This window comes from Physeter macrocephalus, chromosome 2, assembly GCF_002837175.3.
Source record: "Physeter macrocephalus isolate SW-GA chromosome 2, ASM283717v5, whole genome shotgun sequence".
Classification (NCBI taxonomy): Eukaryota; Metazoa; Chordata; class Mammalia; order Artiodactyla; family Physeteridae; genus Physeter; species Physeter macrocephalus.
In genome coordinates this window covers 56,297,263-56,323,717 of record NC_041215.1, presented here as the reverse complement: position 1 = coordinate 56,323,717, position 26,455 = coordinate 56,297,263, and the positions used below count along the sequence as shown (strand labels likewise).

Sequence of the window (26,455 nt, the reverse complement as noted above, 5' to 3'; positions counted from 1 at the left end):
CTGGTGTCAGGACCATTTTCTTTATGTATAGGCTAAATTGAATTCTAAGATCTCATGAAATTAACATACCTTCAAGTAATTTTTTCTCAACCATTTCAGGATTCCAGGCATGTAAAAGAGTAAAATGCTCATTTAGAATGGTAGATTCATCTAAAATGTATCTATCGCTCATTTTAATAAGCTGGGGTTAACCTCTCAGATTCTCACCTCCTCCTCTAAGCAGAGGCAGTAAGTGAGACAAGGTTTCCTTTGTAAAACTTTGCCACCATTTTCCTCTTTCCACCTTCTCGGTGCTGGGCTGTATAGTGTTGGTCGTCCTCTTGTGCATGGATTGTTTGCTTTTGGGGCTTCCGGAGTTGACTTCAGACAACTCACCCAAAGTCCAAGGTCTAGACCCTGGGGTCTAGCTCTGGAATCTGAGAATTATCATTTGTTTTTAGTAACAACATTATTGTTTGATGGACAGAAAGGCTTCTTCTTTCATCTCCATTGTATCAGTGTAAGGGAGTCTCTCAAAGTATACGTATGTTTGACATTATCCTTCCTGCCTCTTTATATACAACCAGCCCTCACCATCAAGAAACCACAGGACAATAACTTTACACATGCTCCTTACCGTGTGTTCAGAATCTCGGCTGTGGTGGCAGCCAACAAAATGACATTCACTTGTGGAGGCACACTTTTTGGTGATGGATGTACTCCTTCCATGACTGGTAAAGTGATGTACTGTCAAACAGTACTGTGTATCTAGATAGAAAAAAGCAACTTATTTTTTTTGCAATGTAAAAAACTAACTTTCAACAGTCACTTCAGAAATGACTAAAATTCAGAATGATCCTTAAGTTTCTAGGCGGTATTGCTGAACAGGCATTAGCTTCTGAAGCACATGGCTCTTTTTAAAATGAATATAAATGGGCACCTATTCTTTGGTGCCAGGTAAAGCTGAGAAAAAAATTGGACAAGCTTTTCATCAAAACCATAGGTCCAAGAAGTAGGGGATATGGGGACAGATGTATGCATATAGCTGATTCACTTTGTTGTACAACAGAAACTAACACAGTATTGTGAAGCAATTATACTCCAATAAAGGAGTATAACTCCAAAAAAATAGGTCTGCTTATTTCATAAGAAAGTGTCAATATGTCTGCTGTGTTTCTCCCTCTGAAGCACATGTTCTGTAACTCTAAAATAAAATGAAAACTAGAAATGTAAAATGCAGTGGGTCATAGCACTTGCATTATTCCACATACGTTTCTTTATATACTAATAGGCCATGTGGCGACCTGGACTGAGAAGCAGGTGTCTCAAATTACACACCAAGAGCACCTTGCTTATTACTCACCTAATTCTTCTCCGGGCTCTAATCCTCCCAGCGTGTTTGACTTTTCCCCGAAGTATTTCCAGCTTTTCTCCTCCTTAGTTAACTCTTACCTTCTCTGCCCCCTCCCGCTCCGCAGGGCTAGTTCATTTCCACACAGATTACCCCTTATACCTTTAACCATTCACATTTTATTCTTAGGGTTCTTTCAAGAAAGTGATTTCATTCACTAACCTAGGACATTCCACTTTAGTTCTGTGCCTCTTACTCTTTAGTTATCTCAGGCCAATGCAATGCTTCTTAGTTTACTGAGAAGGGACTACGGCAGCAATGCCCTACAAGTGGGGGCAGGGAGCAGGAAAACGCGAGAGTTGAGAAGACGGGGCTTAGGGAACTGCCTCTGTCACAAGTAAAGAAGCCATGTGAGAGCCTTTGAGCTCATGTTCTTTTCAGTAAAATTATAAGCGCACGGGTGTTTGACAGGGCTGTTGTAAGCTCTACGTGATGTTAACAATAGCAAATGCCTATTAAGTGCGTACCACCGACCAGGCACTCTTCTAACATGTATTCACTCATTCAGTCCTCACAGTAGGCCTTAAGATAAATCATATTAACATCCTCATTTCACAGATAAAAAAAACTGAGGCTTATGGTCACATAGGTAGAAAGCGGTGGAAGGTAAGACTCTCACGTAGGCAGTTTTCCAGGGTTTATGCTCTTCACCAGCACACTATCGTGCCTCTTAGTACACTCAGCATTGAACTGGGCGTGAGGAGAGCGCTCTACAAGAGCAGATGACTGGGACTCTGAAGGACAGGGAACCACTACATGTTCTGAAAGGCATTCCCATTTGTACTCCAGACAAAGAAGAATTGAAAACGGGTAGCTGCGTGTGTTCATAGAGACTGTCACACATGCTAAAGCAGCCCTACAAAGTCAGAGTAAAAGCCGGGGTAAATAAGAAATGTCATTCTTGTCATATCCTGTTACCTAGAGAACCTCTTTTAACAACACTGGCAGACCACAGAAGCAGAGCTATAAAGTGAAAAGGAAACCTGAGATGACAAAGCACAATAGCCACAGGCCTGTGTGCCCCATCACTCCCCTCAATAATGACAAGGTGAAAAGTAAGCAATTACAGCCTCAGAATTCCAGATGGTTAGTATCTTTGGGGCTTGGCTGGTGTAGAATCAAGAATGTACTGTTACGCGCGCTGGAATGCAGGGGGCATTCCGAGTCCGGCTTTCGGGTGGATGGGGAAGGGCTTGGCTCTCCCCTCCCTGACATTTTCTTGTTGGCAAAAAGCTGCAGTATCCCTCTTTTGCTCCCATGTTTCAACAGAGATGAAATTCTAAAACCCAGAAATTTCCATGCATGTTCCCATTAAAAGTGGCTTCGATTAATGAGAGACAAATTGGAAGGTGCACAGACCTAGTAGGAACAGAATTTGGTAAAATTCAAAAGAATAATGCCAGCCAGTGTCCATAAAGAGGCTGGACATCAATGCCCCATTCGACCACTGTTCTAAACCCTTCCCATCCAGTTCTTGGGAGAATTTAAAGCAAATGGTTAAAGAGTGATACCCACACTCTGACACAAGCTAGTTAAAGAGAGGCATCTGCCAACCTCAGAAACATTGAAATTAATGTTTGTGAAAAATGTAGAAACAAATCCCCAAAAGCATACATGCACTCACAAGCACAATTCAGTCAGCCACTCTTCAGAACTGTAAGATAACCTCAAGAAAAAAATATTTTGATAATTATTCTTGAGAAGAAATAATGAAAAATACTGTCCATGTAAATGTCACAGCCATCTGTGCTAATTTACAGTGTAAGATTCTCAGGCCCAGTAGAGGTCTCCAGTGTATACTATTTCTTGGTTCCACACTTTGGCATCATCTGAAAGAGGTAAGGCTATTCCACTGCCATAATGTGATATAGAAATTTCCAAAAGATTCAAGGTAATAGTAGACCAAAATTGGTAATCTCTAAGTCTGGAAGAGTTTGTTTTTTTTGGCCTTTTACATCTGAAAACCTAAAAAACAGTGCATCCTATAATCCAAATAGCCTGATCTCCTTATAGTTCTAAGTAGAGTTTTTCAGTTACAAATCATCCATCAGCACATCCTGTCTGCTTTACCTCCAAGTTTATATGTATTATTAAATCATTCTTGCCCCCTACATTCCTGCCACATTAGTCCAAGTCACCGTCTTCTCCTGCCCCAAAACAATGAAAGACCCCATTTGGTGTCCCGTTCTTCTCTTGTTCCCAACCATCCATTCTGCACTTGGCAGCCAGAGCAATATTTTAGAACACACCTAGCATCTTGTACTCCATGGCTTAAACACCCTACTCCCTTCCCGTCACATTTACAATGAAATCCAAACTTCTTATCAGAACAAATAAAATGCTGCACATCCCAGTCCTTAATCTCGATCAGATCCTTTCTCCATCTCCTACTACGCCTCACCGGCCAGCCTTCTTCCTGTTCACAGAGGAAGCCAAATCTTGCCTTTGCATTTGCTGTGCCCTCTTCCTGGCATGCTCTTCCTTCAGATGTCCACGCGGCTGACTTGTTTTGGTCATTTGGTTCTCAGTTCAAATGTATATTCCTCAGAGAAGATTTCCTGACTACCTAGTCAAAGGCATCCCTTCATTCTAAGTGCCTAATATGGTCTAGGCACTGGATTAGGCACTGGGGATCTACCAGGGAACTAAACAAACTAAAAAGATGCTCAAATGTTTGTTGAATAAATGAATGAGTTTCTCAAGCATCAGTGTATCTCAAGAGTACAAAAACCTTCCTTTGCTTTAGCCAGTAAGTAGGACTTTTCTAGCAGTATCATCAAGCATTTCTGACATTCTTAGAATGCCCTAGTCAACACTGTGGTCTATTTGTTCTCCCTGGTAAATATTAATTAAGAAATTCTTCCTCAAAGTACATACAACTACAAATTGAGGCTATGCATCAGTTTCCATGTACTCTCAGAGTAGTCTGATGTCTGGATAGTCTCATCAAAAAAATCTCTGATTTCTATAGAACATCATTGGCCTGCTGGTTTGCTAATCTCATCACACAAGATGCCTCTGCTCAGGGCCAGTTAAGAGAGCTCTAAATGAGGTCTGATCACCAAAGAGTTCCAAACTCAGCACACTTACTTTGTGGGCACCATTTGTCTTCCGCCCATCGATTGCAGTTATAATTATCCCCTGCATTTTCACAGGTAAAACACTTGAAGCTGTTTGGAAATGGTGTCGCTTTAAAAAAAAAAAAAAGCAAAGGTAAACAGTATGGTTAAAAATTTTTTTCAAACATCAAATATGGCATAATATTAGCAACTTTTACTAGATCAAATGAAAGTTACAAGTCATTATCCTTACAATTTCTGTTTCTATGGAGCTGGGCTTAACTGCCACACTTTGGGGAATTTTCTTTATTCCCTTTTCTTTGAATATTTCATCTATGAATATCTACTACAGAGTAATGCAAATGATTCCATGAGCCACTTTGAAATATCCATGGTATTGTTCTATTATAATATATAACTTGGGGATAAGTGAGGGTCGAGTGGACAGGCAAAGACGGTGGCAATATTGGGACCAATACTTTGATGTAGTATCGCCCCTGAAAAGAACTGGAGTCACATTAACCTAAGCTTGAATTCTGCGCTTCTCACTAATTAGTTGTATGATTTTTTAACCTCTAAGAAACAGTAATATTTATAATAATAGTGACAGTGAAGATCCCCATGACTTGCAGAGATAAAGATTAAACAGCAGGTTGCAAGAAAAATATCTAGTAGAGTCCCTGGCACATCAAACCAGGTTGGTTTCCATCCATATGTACTTGCATTACAGCTACATTTAACTTCAAACAAGTAATCTCATTTGATATATGTCAGTTATCCCAACATTAGACCTCTATCAGGAATGTAACATTTATCAGGAATGTAACATTTAATAGAAGGATGATAGTAATTCTCAGGCCCTTGTACTCAGGCAAGAGTATTACTGAAAGGAGGAATTATGAGCTGCCTGCAGTCTGGATTGAGAACAACTAGTATGTTCTTTTTGTCTTTATGCTTTCTTTTTACTGCCTTGTATCTTGTTATTTTGTTGGGCGAGAAGTCAAAAGTAGAATAAATTTTACATTTCTCTATAGGCCAGAGTGTAAAGCCCTGTATGAAACTTTCAGTTCTCCCATTTTTGGAGAATGAAACAGACAGAGATCAAGGTAACCCAAACCATCCCTAAGTTAGGATGATAATTAGAAAGCAGTGGGTATTTCACATACAGGGGAGGATACATCGATGCATAAAACAAGAGCAAAATATCAAAAGCTAAAGTTCAGAGGACATGGAATTAGTTCTTGCAATACATTTCAGTTTTGCCTATGCAGAAAAGTGAATTAGGTAAGTAAATAAATAATGAAATCCATTTTCACCTATTAATTCAGCACAGTTTAAAAAATACTAAAACTCAGTGCTGGTGGGTAAATAGTTAATGTATAAACTGGCACAACCTTTTTGATTTAGTAATTCCAAGCATCTGTTCTAAGGTCATTAGCCAATTGAAGAGGAAACTGCATTTAAAAAGATTTTCAATGAAGCGTTATTTAGCTTGCTTGTGAGAGTCTGTGTGTGTGCGCGTGCACATGCACTTGTGGGGGGCCAGTATAAAGCATGGGGAAATAGTTTACTCACATAGCCAGCTATGTGAGTAAAAAAATTTTTAATGTAAGACATTAAAATACTTTCAAAGTCATGGAAAAATATTCAAAACACAACGTAAATGAATCAAAGCTACTGCAAAATTAAATTTGTGTGATCTCTGTCATGAAGTTAAATACACATACAGAGTAAGAACAATGGAAGGAAACACAGTTGACCCTTGAACAACGTGGGGGTCAGGGGCGCCAACCCGTCATGCAGTTGAAAATCCTCATGTTAATTTATAGTCGGCCCTGCATATGGCCCTCTGCAGACCATGTAGTACTAGAGTATGGACGATGGGGAAAAAAATCCACATGTAAGTGGACCCAGGCAGTTAAAACCCACGTTGTTCAAGGGTCAGCTGTATTCAAAAATGTAAAGAAGAGCTCACTCTGAATCTTGGGATTATGAATAAATTTTATTTTCATTTTCTTCTACACATTTCCTGTCTCTTTGGAATTTTCTACAGTAATCAAATATTACTTTTTTCTCTTTAATAATTTTTTCTTATAAAAGGTTAAAAATTTGTCAGTAATGTAGATTTTATGAAAACTATGTCTATGCTATGCCATTAAGCTATCAGTATATGATCACTATCAATTTAGAAATCTGTAATAAATGATAGTTCAAGATGTGTGGGGGCTATTATTCATGTGTATATATGTGTATGGTTGTGTAGTATATATGTGCGTACACATACACCTACTAATGACTGAATGCCCTAAAAAACAAAATGCAGAATGGTTATCATATATAGGAGTATGGAGTATGAGTACTCCCTCCTTTAGGAGTATAAAGACAGTGGTTCCCAAACCTGGCTGTGCATCAGGAGAACTTTTTTAAAAAGAAGAGGGGGAGGGGCTTCCCCGGTGGCGCAGTGGTTGAGAGTCCGCCTGCCGATGCAGGGGACGTGGGTTCGTGCCCCGGTCCGGGAAGATCCCACATGCCACGGAGCGGCTGGGCCCGTGAGCCATGGCCGCTGAGCCTGCGTGTCTGGAGCCTGTACTCCGCAACAGGAGAGGCCACAGCAGTGAGAGGCCCACGTACCGCAAAAGAAAAGGGAAAAAAAATATTCTGCATACCACCCTCCTAACTACTGAATCTCAGGAGAAGGGACCCAGGAATATGTAGTTTTAAATGCTTTTATTGCGATTCTGATACTCTTACAGATGTGGGAACCACTGGCATTCACATTTCCACGAAACAATAACAAATTCTCTGTAAAGTATATCAGAAGTTTTACTTGTCTGGAGAGAAAGGAGGTGAGATTATATATATGTTAATACTTCATTAAAAGTCTTTTTAAATGCATTTTCCTCTTCAAATGGCTAATGACCTTAGAATAGATTCTTGGAATTACTAAATAAATATATATATATATTTTTTATATATGTATATATAGTGACTGTGTGTAATATTAATGAAAATCTAAGTAGTATTTCCCTCCAAATTTCAAATATGCTAATCTGTTTTCAAAATTGTTAATGGCCATTTGAAAGTATATATAATTTATGCAGAAGCTTCCTACAGTCAATATCCTTCTCCAAGGAAGAGATCAACAAAGAACACTGAATTTCTCCTGCTGAGCCATTCTTATGGACAGTCTTCAGAAGATTATTTTAAAGAACCCTTTTGAGACTTCAGCAGAAAGCCAAACCATTTTAAAGAAATTGAGAAAATTTCTGCCACCATGTGTTACCCTTACTCATGGAAGTAGTGAAGACTTTCTGATTTATGCTGGGTATAAACCAAACGTTCCAGAAAAGGCAAAGTTACTATAGGGAAACAGGGACTTCAAACAGTTACTCTGACCCCCCCATCACCAATGATGGTGACAACCACTACTTACGGTCAAAAGGAGGCCGCACGTTATAGAAGTTGATGTTCTTGGCAAATGCCCGGTTTTCTGAGAAGATAAGGGTCTGGACCATAGTTACAGTGAGGGCATGACAGGGGAGCAGCATTCTGACCCTGGGTGTGGAAAAGTCCAAAACTCATATACCTACAGTGAAAAGAGACTGGTTGAGTTTATTTGCATTTTATACATCACTAGGAGTACGTTTTGCTTCTGTTTGGAAAGCTTGATTATTCAAATATATTCAACAATCTACTTGTTCTGTAAGGCCAGCACCTGTGAGTAAACTGCGTTCTTCCCCATCAGATGAAAGTTAAGCAATTGCTGCCTTTTACTGGGCAGGCCTCTGCAGGAAGCCCAGTGGCCTGGGTTCCTGGAGATCAAGCAGAAGTCCTGGCCTGGCTGCGCCCCGTTCCACTGTTGCCTCAGTGGGCTGGTTTACTTCGTGCTGAACCACCTGATCTTTGAACAACCACAGATCGGTTCAGAGGCATGCTCAGCTGAAGTTACAGAACCACCTGTCTGAAATTCCATCCCTGAGTTAAATACCAATGGTTGATGAATTTTGCAACTCTTTCAAAACTTGGAAGAAACAATAAAAGTTGGAGCAGTAGGAGGGACACTGAGTAAAAGGGCAACCAGTTTGAGAAACAAAGTCTCTGCTGGATCCCAGAACACACTGACACTGAGAAATAAGGGTAATCGTGAAATGCCATCCCCACCTGTTTCCGTCACATCGGGAGCAAGGAGAAGCAGCCAGGTGGTTCATAAGGAAACAATAACAGTTGTTTGAAAACCATACATATAACGTTAGTCCTGGCTCACAGATACTGCTCATCACTTTCAGCCACTTAAAGTCAGCAGGGCCAAAACCCAGTGAAACAACAGATGCGCACACAGCACTGAATAAGATGTTCCATCTTAAGCCCCACAGGTTCCACCCTCTAGCAGCAGACCTGCTAGTAAGGAAATCTTCAGGAGAGATGCTCGGAACCTGGAACATCACCACCAACAGGTTCTCTTTGAGAAGGGGGAGGTGTGGGCCAGCAGAAAAAGTAACTTGGAGTCCAAAGACTTTGGTTCAAGTGCTAGCTCTGCTATTTATTAGCGGCCTGACCTTGGGCAAGCTCTTTAAACTCTATTAACCTCAATTTCTTCATCTGTAAAGTGGCTTAATAACACCTGCCCTGCCCACACGTTTGGGTAATTGTGAGCATCAAGTAGAGGCTCGGGTAGGATCACATAGAACTGCTTGCATAAGAGCACTTGTAATACAAGTTCTGTGAAAATGTTGGAATCTTAGGGTTCAAAAATATTGGCTAGGGACTCCCCTGGCGGTCCAGTGGCTAAGATTCCATGCTTCCACTGCAGGAGGCATGGGTTTGATCCCTGGTTGGGGAACTACGATCCCACATGCCTCATGGTGTGGCCAAAAATAAATATATAAAGTGTTTAAAAAAAAAAAAAAAAATATATATATATATATATATATACTGAACCTGTTTTCTTCTTGCTGAATCAATAGGTCTCAGTGGGTTTAGGGAGTCTTCCAAAGAAAAAAATGTTTTATGTCCACAAATCCAACCATAATCCTTCACATGGATACTTTCTTTGAAGCCAGGGTAAGAATGCATAAATTCTAGGGATTTTTATGCCCCCCTCTTGTGTTGTGAGTGTACTGGTTTTGTATGGGTGGTTAATAATGCCTACCTATAGAGAATGAGCTGAAAATCAGACAGAATGTACCCACGACATCATATCATCCCTACAGATGGCTTTTGCTACTGAGAGAACTGAGTCCCTAAGGAAGGACTCAGGGTGAAAAACCTGGTAAGTTTCACAAAACAATAGCGCTAAACTTCGTACACTGCATTTCAGCTCAGTACAGAATCGGACCTAGTTATACACCAATATATTTCTAATTCTGTCCCTGTTCATTTTAGAAACGAAAATTGACCTTTCACAGTTGTCAAGTTTCTAAATCCTATTGTTATGCTCTTTCTGAAGAAATGAACATTTAACCAACTCTGTTATTCCTTACAGACCAGTGGTTATACTGACACAAATTCTGCTTCCCTATTCATTTCTCTGAGTTGGACTGTTCAGTATTCCTTACGAATCTGTAGCCAAGTAATTGATACCCCTTCCTGACACCAGTGGAGACCTTTTGAATGAGGGAGACTAATCCCTCTCTCACAAGCCTGAAAATGACTATGTTCCAAGAGCCACCCACAAGTGCTCTTGTAACGTGGAGAGGAAGCCTGAGATCACAGCATTCATATTATCTACATTCAAGTCCCTTTTGCATCACTAAGTGACTATGGAAATTGAGACAAGTTGCTGAAGCTTTCCAAGCCTCAGCTTCCCCATCTGTAGAACAAGCATAATGACAGTCCCTATTTCATAGTGTGGAGCTGAAGACTCAGTGACACCACGCATAAAAGCACTCAGCCAGTGCTGGGCACAAGGTCAAAGCTGTATTTATCGAGCACTCTCTGTTCGCTGATAAAGAGCATTGGCTCACGTACCTGCCTTCAAACCTACTATCTGTGTAGCTTCGTGCAAGTTCCTTAACTTCCCTGTACCGCAACTTTTGCATCTATAAAATGGGAGTAATAACAATAATATCTACCTCATAGGGTTATAGGAATTAAATTAGTTAATACATATAAAGCACTTGAACTACCTAATTCGCTATGTGCTCGGCATTTTGCTAATTCTTACGTAAGCATTTATTATGATGAACAAATCCCCAAATACTTTGGGATCACAATTCAGAATGCCTGATTTTCCTCACATAATCTCAGTGAGACAAAAGCCCATTCATTCATTCAACATACCATTATTGACACCTCGTACATAACAGATGTTTTTACCACTAGATTCCCAACAAGGTCTTTGCTCTTAAGCAATCTGCATTTTGGAGGGAGAAGACAGCCAATAAATATGGAAAAGACCGTAATTTCTGATCGTCATAAACTCTGTGGAGGAAACATAATGAGGTGATATGTTAGTGAATAGCAGGACCTGCTTTATATCTATGGTGGGCCCAGTACATCTGAGTAGGTGACATGCACACAGGTGAATTAAATGTTGAGAAGAAAGCGTCCAAGCAAAGAATCAAGGGAAAAGAAACCAAGGTCCTTAGATGGGAAGACGTGTGCCTCGTCGGGGGAACTCAGAAAGCAGCCAGTGTGACCAGAACATGAGAAAGGGGGAAAGAGACAAAGCCAGAGCCAGTGGCGTCAGGCCACACACGCACTTAGCAGGCCGTGGCAAGGATTTCAGGTCCTGCAAAGTCAAGAAACTGTTCGAATTTACATTATCTAGTTTTGGAAAATACTCTCAAGAAAGCTTTGTCTCTGGAGGGTAGTAATTGGTCCCAGACACCTAGCCTTAGTTGTAGCTCCTGGAAGAAAGGAAGGCAAGTAAGAGTGCATTCTTTTCTTCCAGGAGGAGTACGGAGCTTAGACACACCACAAAGGTTCTTCTGAATGGATGATAGAAGACTTAAAAAACAACTGAATGAACAACAAACCCAAGAATTAGACTTGTGTTTTGGTTTCTCCTTACCTCGAAAGAGTACTGGAGGGAGTATAGTCTCATTACTATTATGTAACAGGACGGGGGGGTGTTCAGGGGCAGCACATGCCAAGACCCTTGCACGGCCTGAAACATAGCATCCCCTCAAAACATGTCCGCACAGCTTGTTCTAGCACAGAAGTTGAAAACAGTGAAAAACATACCACAAGAATACTGCTCCATATAGACTAGACGTGTTTTCATTTCCATTTTTAGTTAAAACAGCATAGCCTTATTCTATCAAAATCCTCCAAAACTGCAAAGGTTTTACCTGTCAAATGAAGAAAGCACTAAATAACAGTATCTCACATTTTCCAGAGTATGCTTTATAATCTATCACTACATACTGCTTTTCTCCCAAGCACTCTGTTTTTCAGTATATAGGTTTGTGTTAACATGACTGCTTTATTTTTTCACAACGAAAAGACATTAGGATAATGAAAAAGCAAATGACTAAATTATAGTATCTGAAAATTGTTTTACATTTGGAATCATTTCACGGGGACGCTGAACTCAAAATTATCTGCTGAAACTTTGCTGAGTAGGCTCTTGTTGCAATCTTTCTAGCAGAACAAGGTTATAGCAGAGCTTGTATTCTGCTCCAGAAGGAAAAAAAATCTTTAATACAAGCTAGACTAAACCATTCTGGTACTTTCTCTAGGACCATCACATAGAGCAGAGTTCTTCATATGGGGGAGAGGGGACCTGTGAGCTTCTTAAGGTTATTTGCAAAATTGTGTCCATACATATTTTCCCCCTGGGTTGAGTCTCTCAAAGGAATCTGAGACCTCCATAATGGTTAAGAACAGCTGCTTGCTGACTCAGAATATGGCCATTATGATTTGGCCTCCTGTAACTTAGATGTTTTCTTATACTGACACTAAGCAAGCTCCACATCCATGTTAGGTATCTGGTCCACACTTCTCAAACTCAAGGGTACCTCAAAACATTCCTCCCCAGACACAGCTCATTACCATCATCCATCTTTCCCAGAGAGTAGACCTTGTCAGAAACCCCTCACCTATGGTGCTGGTCTTTATTTTATGAGTCCTCTCTTTGGAAAGTACATTAATTTTTGTTCCAGAATGCGGTGTGCTTCTTTGCCGAGAGAGAAGGGATTTTTGCAAGGCGCATTTGTAGGGATACAACAGGGGTAGGCAACTCTCAGGCATTCCAGGGAACAGCAGGTAGCCAGATTCGTAAATTTAGGAAACCCCATATGAGACTGGCCCACTACTGCCCGGAGTCGAGGACCTATGTGGCCCTTGGTCCACAAGCATGACTATTTCCCAGGTCTGAGCCATGGCCCTCATCTCCTCCTATATGTGGCATTTTTAAGCTTCCTTGGGGAACGTGCGGGCCTGAGGAAGCGACACATCCTTGACCTCAACCCCTTTTGAGGTAGGAAGAGGACTACATTACTTTTTATATTCCCTAGGCCCATACTCAGCACATAGTAGATATTCAATAAATACATTTGGGAATAGAACCAACATCATTAGCTATGACCTATAAGGAGCACCTTTCTTAGCAAGTAAGACAAAGGCTGTGGGCAGTAAGGAGCTGCCAGAGCATCCAAAGATGATAAAGAAATGATGGAATCAAAAGGAGATGTGAAACAGAAGAGGCCAAGCAGAGGTGGTAAATACTGGCACTTCTTGCACAATTGCTAATAATGAGTCAGCAAGCACCAGGCCAACCTCCACTGCCAATAAAACAAATGAAGTACATAATTTAAGGGGAGCAGCTCTCCTAAGTCCAACATGCCTATCAACACTCGCATTCACACCTTCCTGCAAGCATCACTTATCCCGCAGTAAGACACTTTAATGACAAACCTAATAGGCCTGGTTTCCCTGTAAAAAGAATAGAAGGCCAAGAGGAAATTCAAAATGAGTGCTGGAATTCTACTCAGAAACAGTGGAAAAGATGAAAACACTCCTCTGAAAAGGAGAAATTTGATGGAAAACTTTACCATCCATTCCAGGGGTGGTACTACTTGCTTCTGGCTATTAGGAGAGGTTGGCCAACGGAGATACTCTGGTTCTCATTAAATTCGGGAAGAACACTCACGAGATCTAGGCTGAGACTCTGCTCTAGCTCTCTTCCTTGAAGGGAACCTCGCCTGGGCACTGAGAGCCCAGCTCCTGCGGCTCAGCTTTTACCTTCTCTGACAGATTCTCTGCTCCGGTACATGAAGAGTTCCTTTTCCCCGCTAAGTTTAAATACTAATTTTAAAGATATTTAATGTAGCATTTCTATGTGCCTGAAGGAAAATACAAGAGAGAATTTTAGCTTATGCTCAGTCCATCATGTTTATCTGAAAATACGGAAATCTCCATGGAGTACCATGGATTCTACTCTTGCATAATAACATGCAGTAGGGAAAAACAGAATCATGATTCAACCTCTCAGTACTGCTTGTCCAAATCTTGAAAGCAGCATGATCATAAGTCATGCATTCATACTAGGTACTGTGCTGAGCACTTAGTATACCACAGTGAATAAGAGAGACACAGTCCCTGTGCTGTCACATGTTATTGGAGCCCAAAAGTCAACGTGAACCACTAGTGAGCTGTGATTGTCAAGAGTTAATACAATCATCTTTGAGGGGGGAAAACAATGGACTTCTGATTCAAGTAGACCTAGGATAAAATTCTGGTTCTACATTTAGTAATCAGGCGACCACGGAGTTAAGAAGTATTGTCCCCATTTGTCACTAAGACAAGCGAGGCTTAGAGCCGCGTAGGTAAAATCTCTAAACTGTGTGGATTGAGTGCAATTACATAGGTAATGTACATTTTACTTAGACGATGTTGAAGACATGTTCTCCCCCTTCTCTCCCTCCCCCCAGGCTTTTTCAGGTAACATTAGCAGGAGAATAGAGATCAGATCAAGGGTTATAACTGTCCAATTCCATTCCACACCAGCTGGACCAAATCTAGTAAACTGTGTTGAGTTCTATGCACTCATTTCTTAAGAAGATTCAGAAGTTCTCTCTATTGCAACCAAGTGAGAAGTTGGAATGAATGACTGCCAAGGTTCTTCCCACTTCTAATATTCTATGATTTTAGGGGAAGGATATTAATGAAGACTTTAGTTATGCCATAAAAAGTCATAAATGTAATACAATATCATAATATTTCAGATTTCTGCTATACTCTTTTAAAGTAAAACTTTTTAAAAAAATCTCATAAAGCACAGGATCAAAGACTCACAGAACTGAGTATCTCATTTCTAAACATAAAGCTGTGCATTTTGCAGTGCTAAAGATGGGAGTTTTTCCTACTACATGCAACGTGATACAAGAGAATGTCTAAAACAGTGCTATTATTAAAATAATTTCATTATGCAAATCAATCGTGAATTAATACAGGGCCCATAAGTGTGTAATTTGGGTGAAGAAATAGTCTAATCAATTTTAAAGACATCTTTTTAAACGTGATTCAAATTTTAAGAAAAAGCTAAAAGACACTTCCAAAGTAATAGCTTTTCAAGCTGCATTTTTAAAAAATAAATTTATTAATTTTATTTACTTATTTTTGGCTGTGTTGGGCCTTCGTTGCTGCGCGTGGGCTTCCTCTAGTTGCGTGAGCAGTGGCTACTCTTCGTGCGGTGCACAGCTTCTTATTGCGGTGGCTTCTCTTGTTGCATGGGCTCTAGGTGTGTGGGCTTCAGTAGTTGTGGCATGCGGGCCCAGTAGTTGTGGCTCGCGGGCTCTAGAGTGCAGGCTCGGTTGTTGTGGAGCATGGACTTAGTTGCTCCATAGCATTGGGATCTTCCTGGACCAGGGCTCGAACCCGTGTCCCCCGCATTGGCAGGCGGATTCTTAATCACTGCGCCACCAGGGAAGTCCTGCATTTTTGTCAAAGATACAATTTTACATCTTTTTGAGAAGGCTCTCATGACGCAGGAGAATAAGAAGGTAAGAACTCCATGTGAACAAGATTAGATGTTTAGGAGTTAGGAACAGGACTCCTTTTAAAAAGAACCAAGATTCGTTTGTCATGTTGTATTGAACTATGTGGACAAATAGTAGGAATCTAATAAAACTTTGTTAATTGATGATATTTGAGAGTATCCTTCACATAGGTGGAATAATTTTTACCCAGTTTGCTTCCATAAATGATTTTTAGGAGGCTTATGCCAAGTCACTTATGCATTAAACCTCTCAAAATATGGAGTCAAAACCATATTGGATGAGAGGAAAATAAAGATCCTAACCCCTTCTATGAATGGTGTTCCTCTGCTGTATGTCATGCTTTGCTCTGTACTTCCCAGAAGCCAAGAGAGACACACATGGAACACACATTCTCATTATTTGTAAAAAGAAAACTCCCCCTGATCCTTAATTCTCAAATTAGTGGTCCCTATGCATGTTTGTACAGAGAGCAGCAAACAACATATGGATAATGCCTGAAATTTGTTTTGAAGAGCTCCAGATGCATCCCTCATTTGGCCGTTTCTTTAAAAAAGCCAAAGGCAGGGCTTCCCTGGTGGCGCAGTGGTTGAGAGTCCGCCTGCCGATGCAGAGGACACGGGTTCGTGCCCTGGTCCGGGAAGATCCCACATGCCGCGGAGCAGCTGAGCCCATGAGCCATGGCCACTGAGCCTGCACGTCCGGAGCCTGTGCTCCGCAACGGGAGAGGCCACAACAGTGAGAGGCCCGCGTACGGCAAAAAAAAAAAAAAAAAAAAAAAGCCAAAGGCATAATATTAAGAGGTAATTTTACAAAGATATTTCCACTGTCAGGCAGGCAAATGAGAGAGATGATTTTCTTTTCTGTGTGAGAGGGGTGTTTTTAAATTTGAGAGGAAGATACAATAACTGGACAGAAGTTTTGCGGGAGAGCTGCAGGCATACAGGTGTTGGTGCTGTTAATAGGTGATTCTACAGGCAGAACTGCACGGATATAAACTGAGTGGCAACAGAGGCTGGGCATTGAAGACATTGTTTTTATGTTCCCTATCCTTGCTTGCTGTACTGAACTCATTTCTTTTAATAACCAATCAAAGTTCTCATAATAGAAATCTAGGCTGAAATGTCCAACAGCTGGCTAAGGATCCATTATTCTATAATTGTTGAGTGGAGGAGAACCATCCCAAAGATGCATTCTCAAACACATGGCACTCGTGTGAAAATAGCACTCAACTGGGAAAATAGTTTTCAAGGTCACTAGATGTGCAGGTGATGGCTAGCACTTTTGACTTCATTTAGTCTCAGCTGAGGTAGAAAAATGACCATAAAAATAAAGTGTATACACACAGATGTGTCTCTCATTTGAATCTCTCTATATATTCTAATATGATGGAATATCTGTACCAAAGCAGAAATCTTAGATGACAAATTCATCTGGATATGTGTGTGTATATGTGTATGTGCATCTGCATATACACACACATACATGTATCTTATTGAATGAATTAAATGCTTAAGCACTATGTTCTAGGTGATAAAGTATCCCTAGAACTCTGTGTTTAAGAGACTGTATTACCAATCACGTCAAATGCTTTTGGCACCTGCACAGTTATTTTTCATTTGGGAGAGCTTTAGGATGCAGAACTGTTACTATACATTCGTCCTGTTGTCCTTCTTCTGTGCTGAGGCTTTATGTCACTGACCACTGTTTATAACACTAGCTCAAATTATTCCTGATTCTATATCTAAAAATGTATTATACAAGAACACGTTCATGGCTATCATTCTGCAACAGGAGGGCACTTAAAAACCAACAATAAACTACATGCAACGGCAAAAGACTATCGTGCTGACTTTTGCACAGTCACAAAATCCAGAACAGATTATTCAAAGTACTCTCTGGAAGCTGACAAGCTTATAAAAGCAATCCTAATAAAAAATTTCTGCATTCTACATATATAACAAAGTGACAGCATGTCACTTGCTCTATAAATTGTCACTATTACCACTTGGAGCAGAAGGAAATGTACATATATAAAGATATATATGTGCATAATTTTATATTCCCAGAGGAAACTGAAAAATTATGTGCATTAAAAAGTGTTTTAATTGCAACATGAAAAATGACATTTAAGCAATGGTTCACAGTCGCACAAGGGTAAAGTCAAGTGTAAATGCTGCCTAGTATAACGGGGGGAGAATGGACGGGGCACTCAGGCCTGGGAGCAAATTCTGATCCTGTCACTAGTTGGATCTATTACTTCTGGCTGATCCCTCTACAGCTCTGAGGTTCAGTTTCCTATCAGTAAAACAGAGATATTAAATATCTATTTTGCAGAGAGTTGTGGGAATTAAAGGAGAGGGAATAAGTCCCTACCCATTGCTGCTTTTTCAAATTATTACATAAATTTAAAAGCTAAAAATAGAGATGTATGGTTCCTCAACGAATAACATACCAGCCTATATCATTAAGACTACGCTGTATCTGGCTAGATTTAAGACTGAAATTCAATACACATATTTTCAGCTCTCAAATACTATGATTATCTGAGCATATATGAGAGAAGAATGTAAAACTCTGAAGACAAATTTTAAGAAAACTACTCTAGAATATATGTGGGCACAATATTTAGGCCTCAGTGGAGCATTTTCATTTATCTGCTTTCTGATAAATCTATATTCTTTGTCTATGCTCATAAATAAAAGGCAGTTCTCATAAAGTGTGCTTGAGAAAGCAACAGGCTCTGTGCTCTCACATGTGTCATTACCTTGTATTTCTCACTCTTTAAAGGCCCAGTTTCAGTATTTCTCCCTCATGAAAACTTTGTGTCTACTCCACCCCATGGAATAGTCCCCACCCTGAAAAAAGCTTGGGGTTCGTTTGGGGACACAAGACTGCCCTCCTTGCTGAGCACTGGGGTGGGTACGGCAGCTCCAGTCCTTGCTTAGAGATGGGCTAAAGGTCTCTAAAGGACTCACACACTTGCAGGCCTTACCTTTAAGAAAAAAAATAAAGCTTTTCCATCTTTTCCATCAACAGAATTTCCATTTCCATTTCCATGTTCACTGTTCATTTAGATTTTAGGTGAACGATGTGAAGATTGTGAGAACTCTATTTTCAACAACTGAAGTTCTGCCCACTGATGGCCTATTCACACGTGGCTCATTACACACTAGGTTAGGCCTTAAATATGCTACGATCACACGATCTTCCCAAGCTATCCTAAAAGGGTGAAAGGAGGTGAACCCTGCTGGGCTTTCACCTCTTGCTCCTGTAGCCCCACCCTCCAACCTTGTCCACCCTGCTCTGTGCCCTGGGAAGCCAAGCTCTGAAGACCAGGCACACAGCTCCCTTTTCCACTGGCTTTCAGCTTCATTTGGCCAATGGCAGAAATTGGCAGATCAGAGGGTGGGCAGAGAGTGAGACTGGGGCAGTTAATCCCCTGATTCACTCCCTGCCAGGCTGTCGTCATGTCCCTCAGCTCCCATCAGGTCCCTGACTCCACAGCTACCTTCTCCTGGGTTCTGGTAACCACTTATCTTATCCTTTAGGCCTATAGGATAGAAATGGCTTCTCTCTGTTGCCAGCTATGAAGACTAGGTTTAGGCTGATTTCCCTAAATCGAACCCACACCATTGTAAACAGCCCCTTATTCATTCTCTTAAATAACACCAGTCTGAATATGCCATCTCGTTCCTGCCAAGACCCTGACTAAGCCTTGAATCCAGTCTCAAAACACCAGGAAAAGAGCCACACTGAACCAAAGCATCAGGACTTGCTGTTACAGCAGGTATTATATGAACAGCTGCAATGACTAAACAGTACATCTTTACCGGGAGAGTATAAGAACAGTTGTTACTCTTATGTCATAAAAAACCAACAATTGGATTTATGCTACAAACCAATCAAGGTGAGACTGAAGGCTTTAAAAAGAAAATGAGAATATCAACAAGAAAAATCTAGCTGAAAAATATTCATATAATCCCATGCAAATATCACAAGCCGACCAAAATGCAGCTTTTTCTGCTGCTACCATCACTGAAGAACATCATTAAATAAGGAGAAGGGTGGGGGGCAAGATTTCTGAACCTCAATAAAACAGCTGAGAAAAATGAACACATATTTTTATGAACATAGCACTGAAGCCCACGGAAGCTTTAGTGTATTCAAGGCTGCACTCTTGCTGCATCGTAGAACCTAACACATATCTACACAGAGATGTAAGTTTATTTAAATGTAAAAAATTCACAGAGTGGAGGGGCCAAGATGGGGGAGTAGAAAGACCCTGAGCTCACCTCCTCTCATGAGTACACCAAAACAACATCTGCAGAACAACCATCCATAAAGAAAAGACTAGAACCTACCAGAAAAGATCTTCTCCAACTAAAGACGTAAAGAAGGAACCACAACAAGACAAGTAGGAAGGGCAGACTCAAGATATAATCAAATCCCATACCCAGGGTGAGCAACCCACAAACTGGAGAATTATATTGCAGAGGTTCTTCCACAGGCATGAGAGTTCTGGGCCCCCTGTCAGGCTCCCCAGCCTGGGGGGTCCTGCATCAGGAAGATGATACCCTAGAGCATTTGGCTTTGAAGGCCAAGGGGTTAATTTCAGGAGCCTCACGGAACTCAGGGAAATAGAGATTTCATTCTTAAAGGGCCTACACAAAATCTCACACACACCAGGACCCAAGGCAAAAGCAGTAATTTGACAGGACCCTGGGCCAGACCTACCTGCTTGTCTGGGAGAGTCTCCTGGAGAGGTGAGGGGTGGCTGCGGCTCATTCAGGGGACATAGACAATGGTGGCAGCCATACTTGGGAACATTCTACCCATGAACACTGCTGATGGCAGCTGCAATCTTGGCTCATTAGCATCAAGACCTGGCCCCACCCAACAGCCTTTAGGCACCAGTACTGGGATGCCTCGGGCCAAACAACTAACTGGACAGAGACACATCCCTATCCATCAACAGATGACAAGCTGCCTTAAGATTTCCTGAGCTCACAGCTGCCTCTAAAAACACCCTAGATACAGCCCTACCCACCAAAGGGCCAAGACACAGATCCACCCACCAGTGGGCAGGCACTGGCCCTTCTCTCCAGGAAGCCTGCAAAAGCCTCTAGACCAGCCTCATCCACCAGGGGGCAGACACCAGAAGCAAGAAAACTACAGGGCTTCCCTGGTAGCGCAGTGGTTGAGAGTCCGCCTGCCGATGCAGGGGACACGGGTTCATGCCCCGGTCTGGGAAGATCCCACATGCCACGGAGCAGCTAGGCCCGTGAGCCATGGCCACTGAGTCTGCGCATCTGGAGCCTGTGCTCCACAACGGGAGAGGCCACAACAGTGAGAGGCCCGTGTACCGCAAAAAAAAAAAAAGAAAACTACAATCCCACATGCCTCAACTAGAGAAGCCCAAGCGCTGCAACTAGAGAAGGCTGCACGCTGCAACGAAGACCCAACACAGCCAAATCAATATTTTTAAAAAATAAATCTTTGTGTTTTGTTTTTTGTTAATTTTAGACACAGCCATGGGATAAAGACTCACTTTGTATCACTTTACAATTATTTCCCTTCAAATAAAACATTTTGAAAGAAGAAGCCTAAAAAGGAGCCAGATACCCCCAAATTTTAAATTATTTATCTATGAAGTATTCTTGCCCAAAAAGTTAACCCCAAATCTAATTTACAATAGTATACTAGTTTCAAGTATATAGCATAGTTATTCGATATTTTATGAATTATACTCCACTTAAAATTATTGTAAAATATTGGCTATATTCCCTGTGCTATAAATTACATCCTTGTATCTTATTTATTTTATCCTGGTTGCACTTTAGACCTTAACTTGACAGTATCTTTTGAAAAGAAAGAAACATTAATGAGTAATTTATTTTTTTTATTTAAAAAAAATTTATTTATTTTATTTATTTATTTTTGACTGTGCTGGGTCTTTGTTGCTGCGTGCGGGCTTTCTCTAGTTGTGGCGAGCCGGGTCTACTCTTTGTTGCAGTGCGTGGACTTCTCGTTGCAGTGGCCTCTCTTGTTGCAGAGCATGGGCTCTAGGCGCGCAGGCTTCAGTAGTTGTGGTGCGTGGGCTCAGTGGTTGTGGCTCGCGGGCTCTAGAGTGCAGGCTCAGTAGTTGTGGCGCACAGGCTTAGTTGCTCCGTGGCATGTGGGATCTTCCCGGACCAGGGCTCGAACCCGTGTCCCCTGCATTGGCAGGCGGATTCTTCACCACTGCGCTACCAGGGAAGCCCTAATGAGTAATTTAGAACCTCGAAAAACACTCAAATGCCTCCTTTTCTTTCTTTCTTTTTTTGGCTGTGCTGTGTGGCTTGTGGCATCTTAGTTCCCCGGCCAGAGACTGAACCCAGGCCCCCCCAGCGCAGAGTCCTAACCACTGGATCGCCAGGGAATTCCCTCAAATGCTTCCTTTTCCCTCTCATTTTAAAATATAAGATAAACCCTGGATCCTTAGAGGAATGGCTGATTCCAGGACAGGAAATATACAGGATGAGCCTGGGATATCTTATACCAGAAAGCAAGAAAATTAGCAAAGACAAATGTGTCATATCAGAAGGACACAGGAATGAATATAAAGGCATTTCCATTAGTCAAAGATAGGACAATTTGAGCATCAAAAAGAAAAATAAATTTATGGGACAGAAATACCCTGAATATAGGCATTTCTGCTATAATGCAGAAACAAAAGTGTTCTGCAATTACACACTGAAAATAGCTGGCCTTATGGGGAGAACAGGGCTGGGGCTGACAACTCAAAGTCTATTCAACCTTCCAACTACAACACGAAGAAAAACTGTGACAAACCTAATAAAACTTCAAACCCAATTTAAAATATTTGTTAAATTCCTATTAATTAAAGACATATTACAATAACTTTACAACAACAACAAAAAAGTAAAAGCCATTTGATGGAAGAGGGTGCAAGGAAGGGTCAAGGCTGCTGAGGCTGAGGCTTGCCATGGGGGCAAGGACAACTACAGAACAAGCACCTCCAAGTTCTAGCTCAACTGAGCTAGAGGAAAGCACGGTGAGAGAGTATTATGTACAGTGAGAGAGTGCCATCTGTTGGTGGCCTGCAGTATTTGCCTGTATTAGTGTATTCTGCATTCTGCTGGTGTTTGTTTGTTTATTTATTTAGGCTGTGCCAGGTCTTAGTTGTGGCATGCGGGATCTTTAGTTGCAGCATGCGGGCTTATTAATTGTGGCGTGTGGACTCTTAGTTGCAGCATGCATGTGGGATCTAGCTCCCTGACCAGGGATCGAACCCGGGCCTGCTGCATTGGGAGCATGGAGTCTTACGCACCAGGTAAGTCCCTGCTGGTGTTACTTTTTGAGAAATGTTAACCTCTAGGAAAAAATCAACTATGAATCAAGGCGATTTCTTTGCTATACTAACATCATCCCCTTATTTATGAAGCTTGTATGAGCTAATTCACATTATAGAAGAGATTTTATATATAACAAGTTCATAATCACAAAAGAGTGTGCTCCACAACGGGAGAGGCCACAACAGTGAGAGGCCCGTGTACCGCAAAAAAAAAAAAAGAAAACTACAATCCCACAGCCTGCGGCTCCTGCTCGCAGCAGGCCAGATCTTAACCTGGGAACAGCTGGGCCTGGGCCCTGGCCCTGTCCACAAGCAGGCCAATGCAAACTTCGGGACACCACAGACCCCATACCCAACTGTGTCAGGAACACCCCCCCCCAAACAATCTGAAACGAGATCTGAGTTCCCTGGGCCCTGCAGCCAGACTACAGGAAACAACTCTGTCTACCAGTGGTCCAGCACTAACTCCAGGACCTGGCTTCCACCATCAGTGGGTGGCCAACAGCCCCGGAGTCTTCAGGACCCTGACTCTGGCCATCGGTGAGCCAAAACTAGCCCTGGGACCCCTGGGGTTCTGCAGCCAGCCTCCTCGTGACCAGGCCCCGCTAACCAGCAGCCAGTAATCATGAGGGCCTGCAGAGTACAAATGCAGAGTTTTAAAAATGCATTTGAAATTAAGAGATCGGCAACTTAAAACAATATATATATAGACTGCTATACAAAAACCTCATGATAACCACAAACCAAAAATCCATAGTAGATATACATACAAGAAAGAAAAAGGAATCCAAACTTAACACTAAAGATAGTCATCAGGGCTTCCCTGGTGGCGCAGTGTTAAAGAGTCTGCCTGCCAATGCAGGGGACACAGGTTTGTGCCCCGGTCCGGGAGGATCCCACATGCCGTGGAGCGGCTGGGCCTGTGAGCCATGGCCGCTGGGCCTGCGCATCCGGAGCCTGTGCTCCGCAGTGGGAGAGGCCACAGCAGTGAGAGGCCCGCGTACCGGAAAAAAACAAAAAACAAAAACAAAGATAGTCATCAAATCACAGGAGAATAAAAGAAGAAAGGGGGGAAAAGACCTATAAAAACAAATACAAAACAATTAACAAAAGGGCAATAAGAACATACATATCGATAATTACCTTAAATGTAGTCAGGTTAAATACTCCAACCAAAAGACATAGAGTGGCCGAATGGATACAAAAACAAGACTCATATATGCTGCCTAGAGAGACTCACTTCAGATTTAGAGAAACATATAGATGGAAAGTGAGGGGATGGAAAAAAGTATTCCATACAAATGGAAATCAAAGAAAGCCAGATTAGCAATACATGTATCAGGCAAAATAGACTTTAAAATAAAGACTGTTACAAGAGACAAAGCAACACACTACATAATGATCAAAGGGTCAATCCCAGAAGATATAACAATTGTAAATATATATATGCACCCAACACAGAAGCACCTAAATATTTAAGGCAAATATTAACAGACATAAAAGGAGAAATCAACAGTAATACAATATGGTAGGGGACTTTAACACCCTACTTACATCAATGGACAGATCACCGAGACAGAAAATCAGTAAGGAAACACAGGCCTTAAAAACCACATTAGACTAAATGGAATTACTTGATATATAGAGAGCATTCCATCTGAAAGCAGCAGAATATACATTCTTTTCAGGAGCACATTGAACATTCTCCAGGATAGATCACATGCTAGGCCACAAAACAAGCATTGGTAGATTTAAGAAAACTGAAGTCAAATCACGCACCTTTTTGACCACAATGTTATGAGATTAGAAATCAACTATAAGAAAAAAACTGCAGAAAACACAAACACATGGAGGTTAAACAGTATGCTACTAAACAACCGATGGATCATTGAAGAAATCAAAGAGGAAATCAAAAAATACCTAGAGATAAAAGAAAATGAAAACACAACAATCAGATACCCAAGGGACACAGCAAAAGGTTCTAAGAAGGAAGTTTACAGCAATACAAGCATACCTCAGAGAACAAGAAAAATCTCATAAATACCCTAACCTTACATCTAAAGGAACTAGAAAAAGATGAACAAAACCCAAAGTTATTAGAAGGAAAGAAATCATAAAGATCAGAGCAGAAGTCAATGAAATAGAGACCAAAAAAAAAAAGAAAAGATCAGTGAAACTAAGACCTGGTTCTTTGAAAAGATAAACAAAATTGATAAAACTTTAGCTAGACTCATCAAGAAAAAATGAAGAGGGCCCAAATCAATAAAATCAGAAATGAAAAAGGAGAACCATAGAAATACAAAAGATCGTAAGAGACTACTACAGGCTACTATACGCCAATAAAATGGACAACCTAGAAGAAATGGACAAATTCTTAGAAAGGTACAATCTCCCAAAACTGAACCAGGAATAGAAAATATGAAAAGACCAATTACCAGTAATGAAATTGAATCAGTAATTTAAAAACCTCAACAAACAAAAGTCCAGGACCAGGTGACTTCACAGGTGAATTTCACCAAACATTTAGAGAAGAATTAATGATTACCCTTCTGAAACTATTCCAAAAAACTGCAGAGGAAGGAACACTTCTGAACTCATTCTATGAGGCCACCATCACCAAAACAAAAAAGAGATACTCCCCCCAAAAACAATTACAGGCCAGTATCACTGATGAACATAGACACAAAAATCCTCAACAAAATACTAGCAAACCAAATCCAACAATGCATTAAAAGGATCATACACCATGATCAAGTGGGATTTATCCCAGGGATGCAAGGAATTTTCAATAACTGCAAATCAATTAGTGTGATACACCACATTAACAAATTGAAGAACTTGTTCTTCAAAAGCCATATGATCATCTCAAAAGATGTAGAAAAAGCTATAAAATTCAACATCCATTTATAATAAAAAACTCTTCAGAAAGTGGGCATAGAGGGAACCTACCTCAACATAATAAAGGCAAACCCACAACTAAAATCATACTCAACAGTGAAAAGCTGAAAGCATTTCCTCTAAGATCAGGAACAAGACAAGGATGCCCACTCTCACCACTTTTATTCAACATAGTTTTGTAAGTCCTAGCCACAGGAATCAGTGAAGAAAAACAAAGTGACCAAATTAGAAAGGAAGACTTAAAACTGTCACTGTTTGCAGATGACATGACACTATACATAGAAAATCCTGAAGACACTATCAGAAAACTACTAGAGCTCATTAATGAATTCAGTAATGTTGCAGGATACAAAATTAATATATAGAAATCTGCTGCATTTCTCTACATTAATACTGAAGTATCAATATCGAAAGGGAAATTAAGGAAACAATCCCATTTACCATAGCATCAGAAAGAATAAAATACCTGGGAATAAATATACCTAAGGAGGCAAAAAGATCTGTACTCTGAAAACTGTAAGGTACTGATGAAATAAATTGAAGACTACACAAACAGGTAGAAAGATATATACCATGGTCTTGTATTGGAAGAATAAATACTGTTTATATGACTATACTGCCCAAGGCACTCTACAGACTCAATGCAATCCTTATCAAATTACCAAATCAGCAGAGGGAGGAACACTCCCAAAGTCATTCTACGAGGCCACCATCACCCTGATACCAAAACCAGACAAAGATGTCACAAAATAAGAAAACTACAGGCCAATATCACTGATGAACATAGATTCAAAATTCCTCAACAAAATAC

General features: G+C 40.9%; 1 protein-coding gene and 1 long non-coding RNA gene across 3 annotated transcripts in view; one reads left to right on the top strand and one right to left on the bottom strand.

The window, feature by feature from the left end:
• Window positions 1–26,455, top strand: part of LOC129392511 (uncharacterized) — a 142,713-nt gene that overhangs the window by 107,460 nt on the left and 8,798 nt on the right. The window lies entirely within an intron of this gene.
• Window positions 1–26,455, bottom strand: part of LYPD6B (LY6/PLAUR domain containing 6B) — a 34,658-nt gene that overhangs the window by 5,391 nt on the left and 2,812 nt on the right. Inside the window, exons 1-4 of one of the 2 annotated variants that reach the window (XM_007120640.3) lie at window positions 10,729–10,797; window positions 7,883–8,035; window positions 4,481–4,579; window positions 617–747 (exon numbers count right to left, since the gene is read on the bottom strand). In XM_007120640.3, the coding sequence (XP_007120702.2) occupies window positions 617–747; window positions 4,481–4,579; window positions 7,883–7,997 (345 nt within the window). In that variant the 5' untranslated portion in view covers window positions 7,998–8,035; window positions 10,729–10,797. Of the gene's footprint in view, window positions 1–616; window positions 748–4,480; window positions 4,580–7,882; window positions 8,036–10,728; window positions 10,798–26,455 lie in introns of those variants that run through there. The other variant, XM_007120639.3, reaches the window with a different exon arrangement.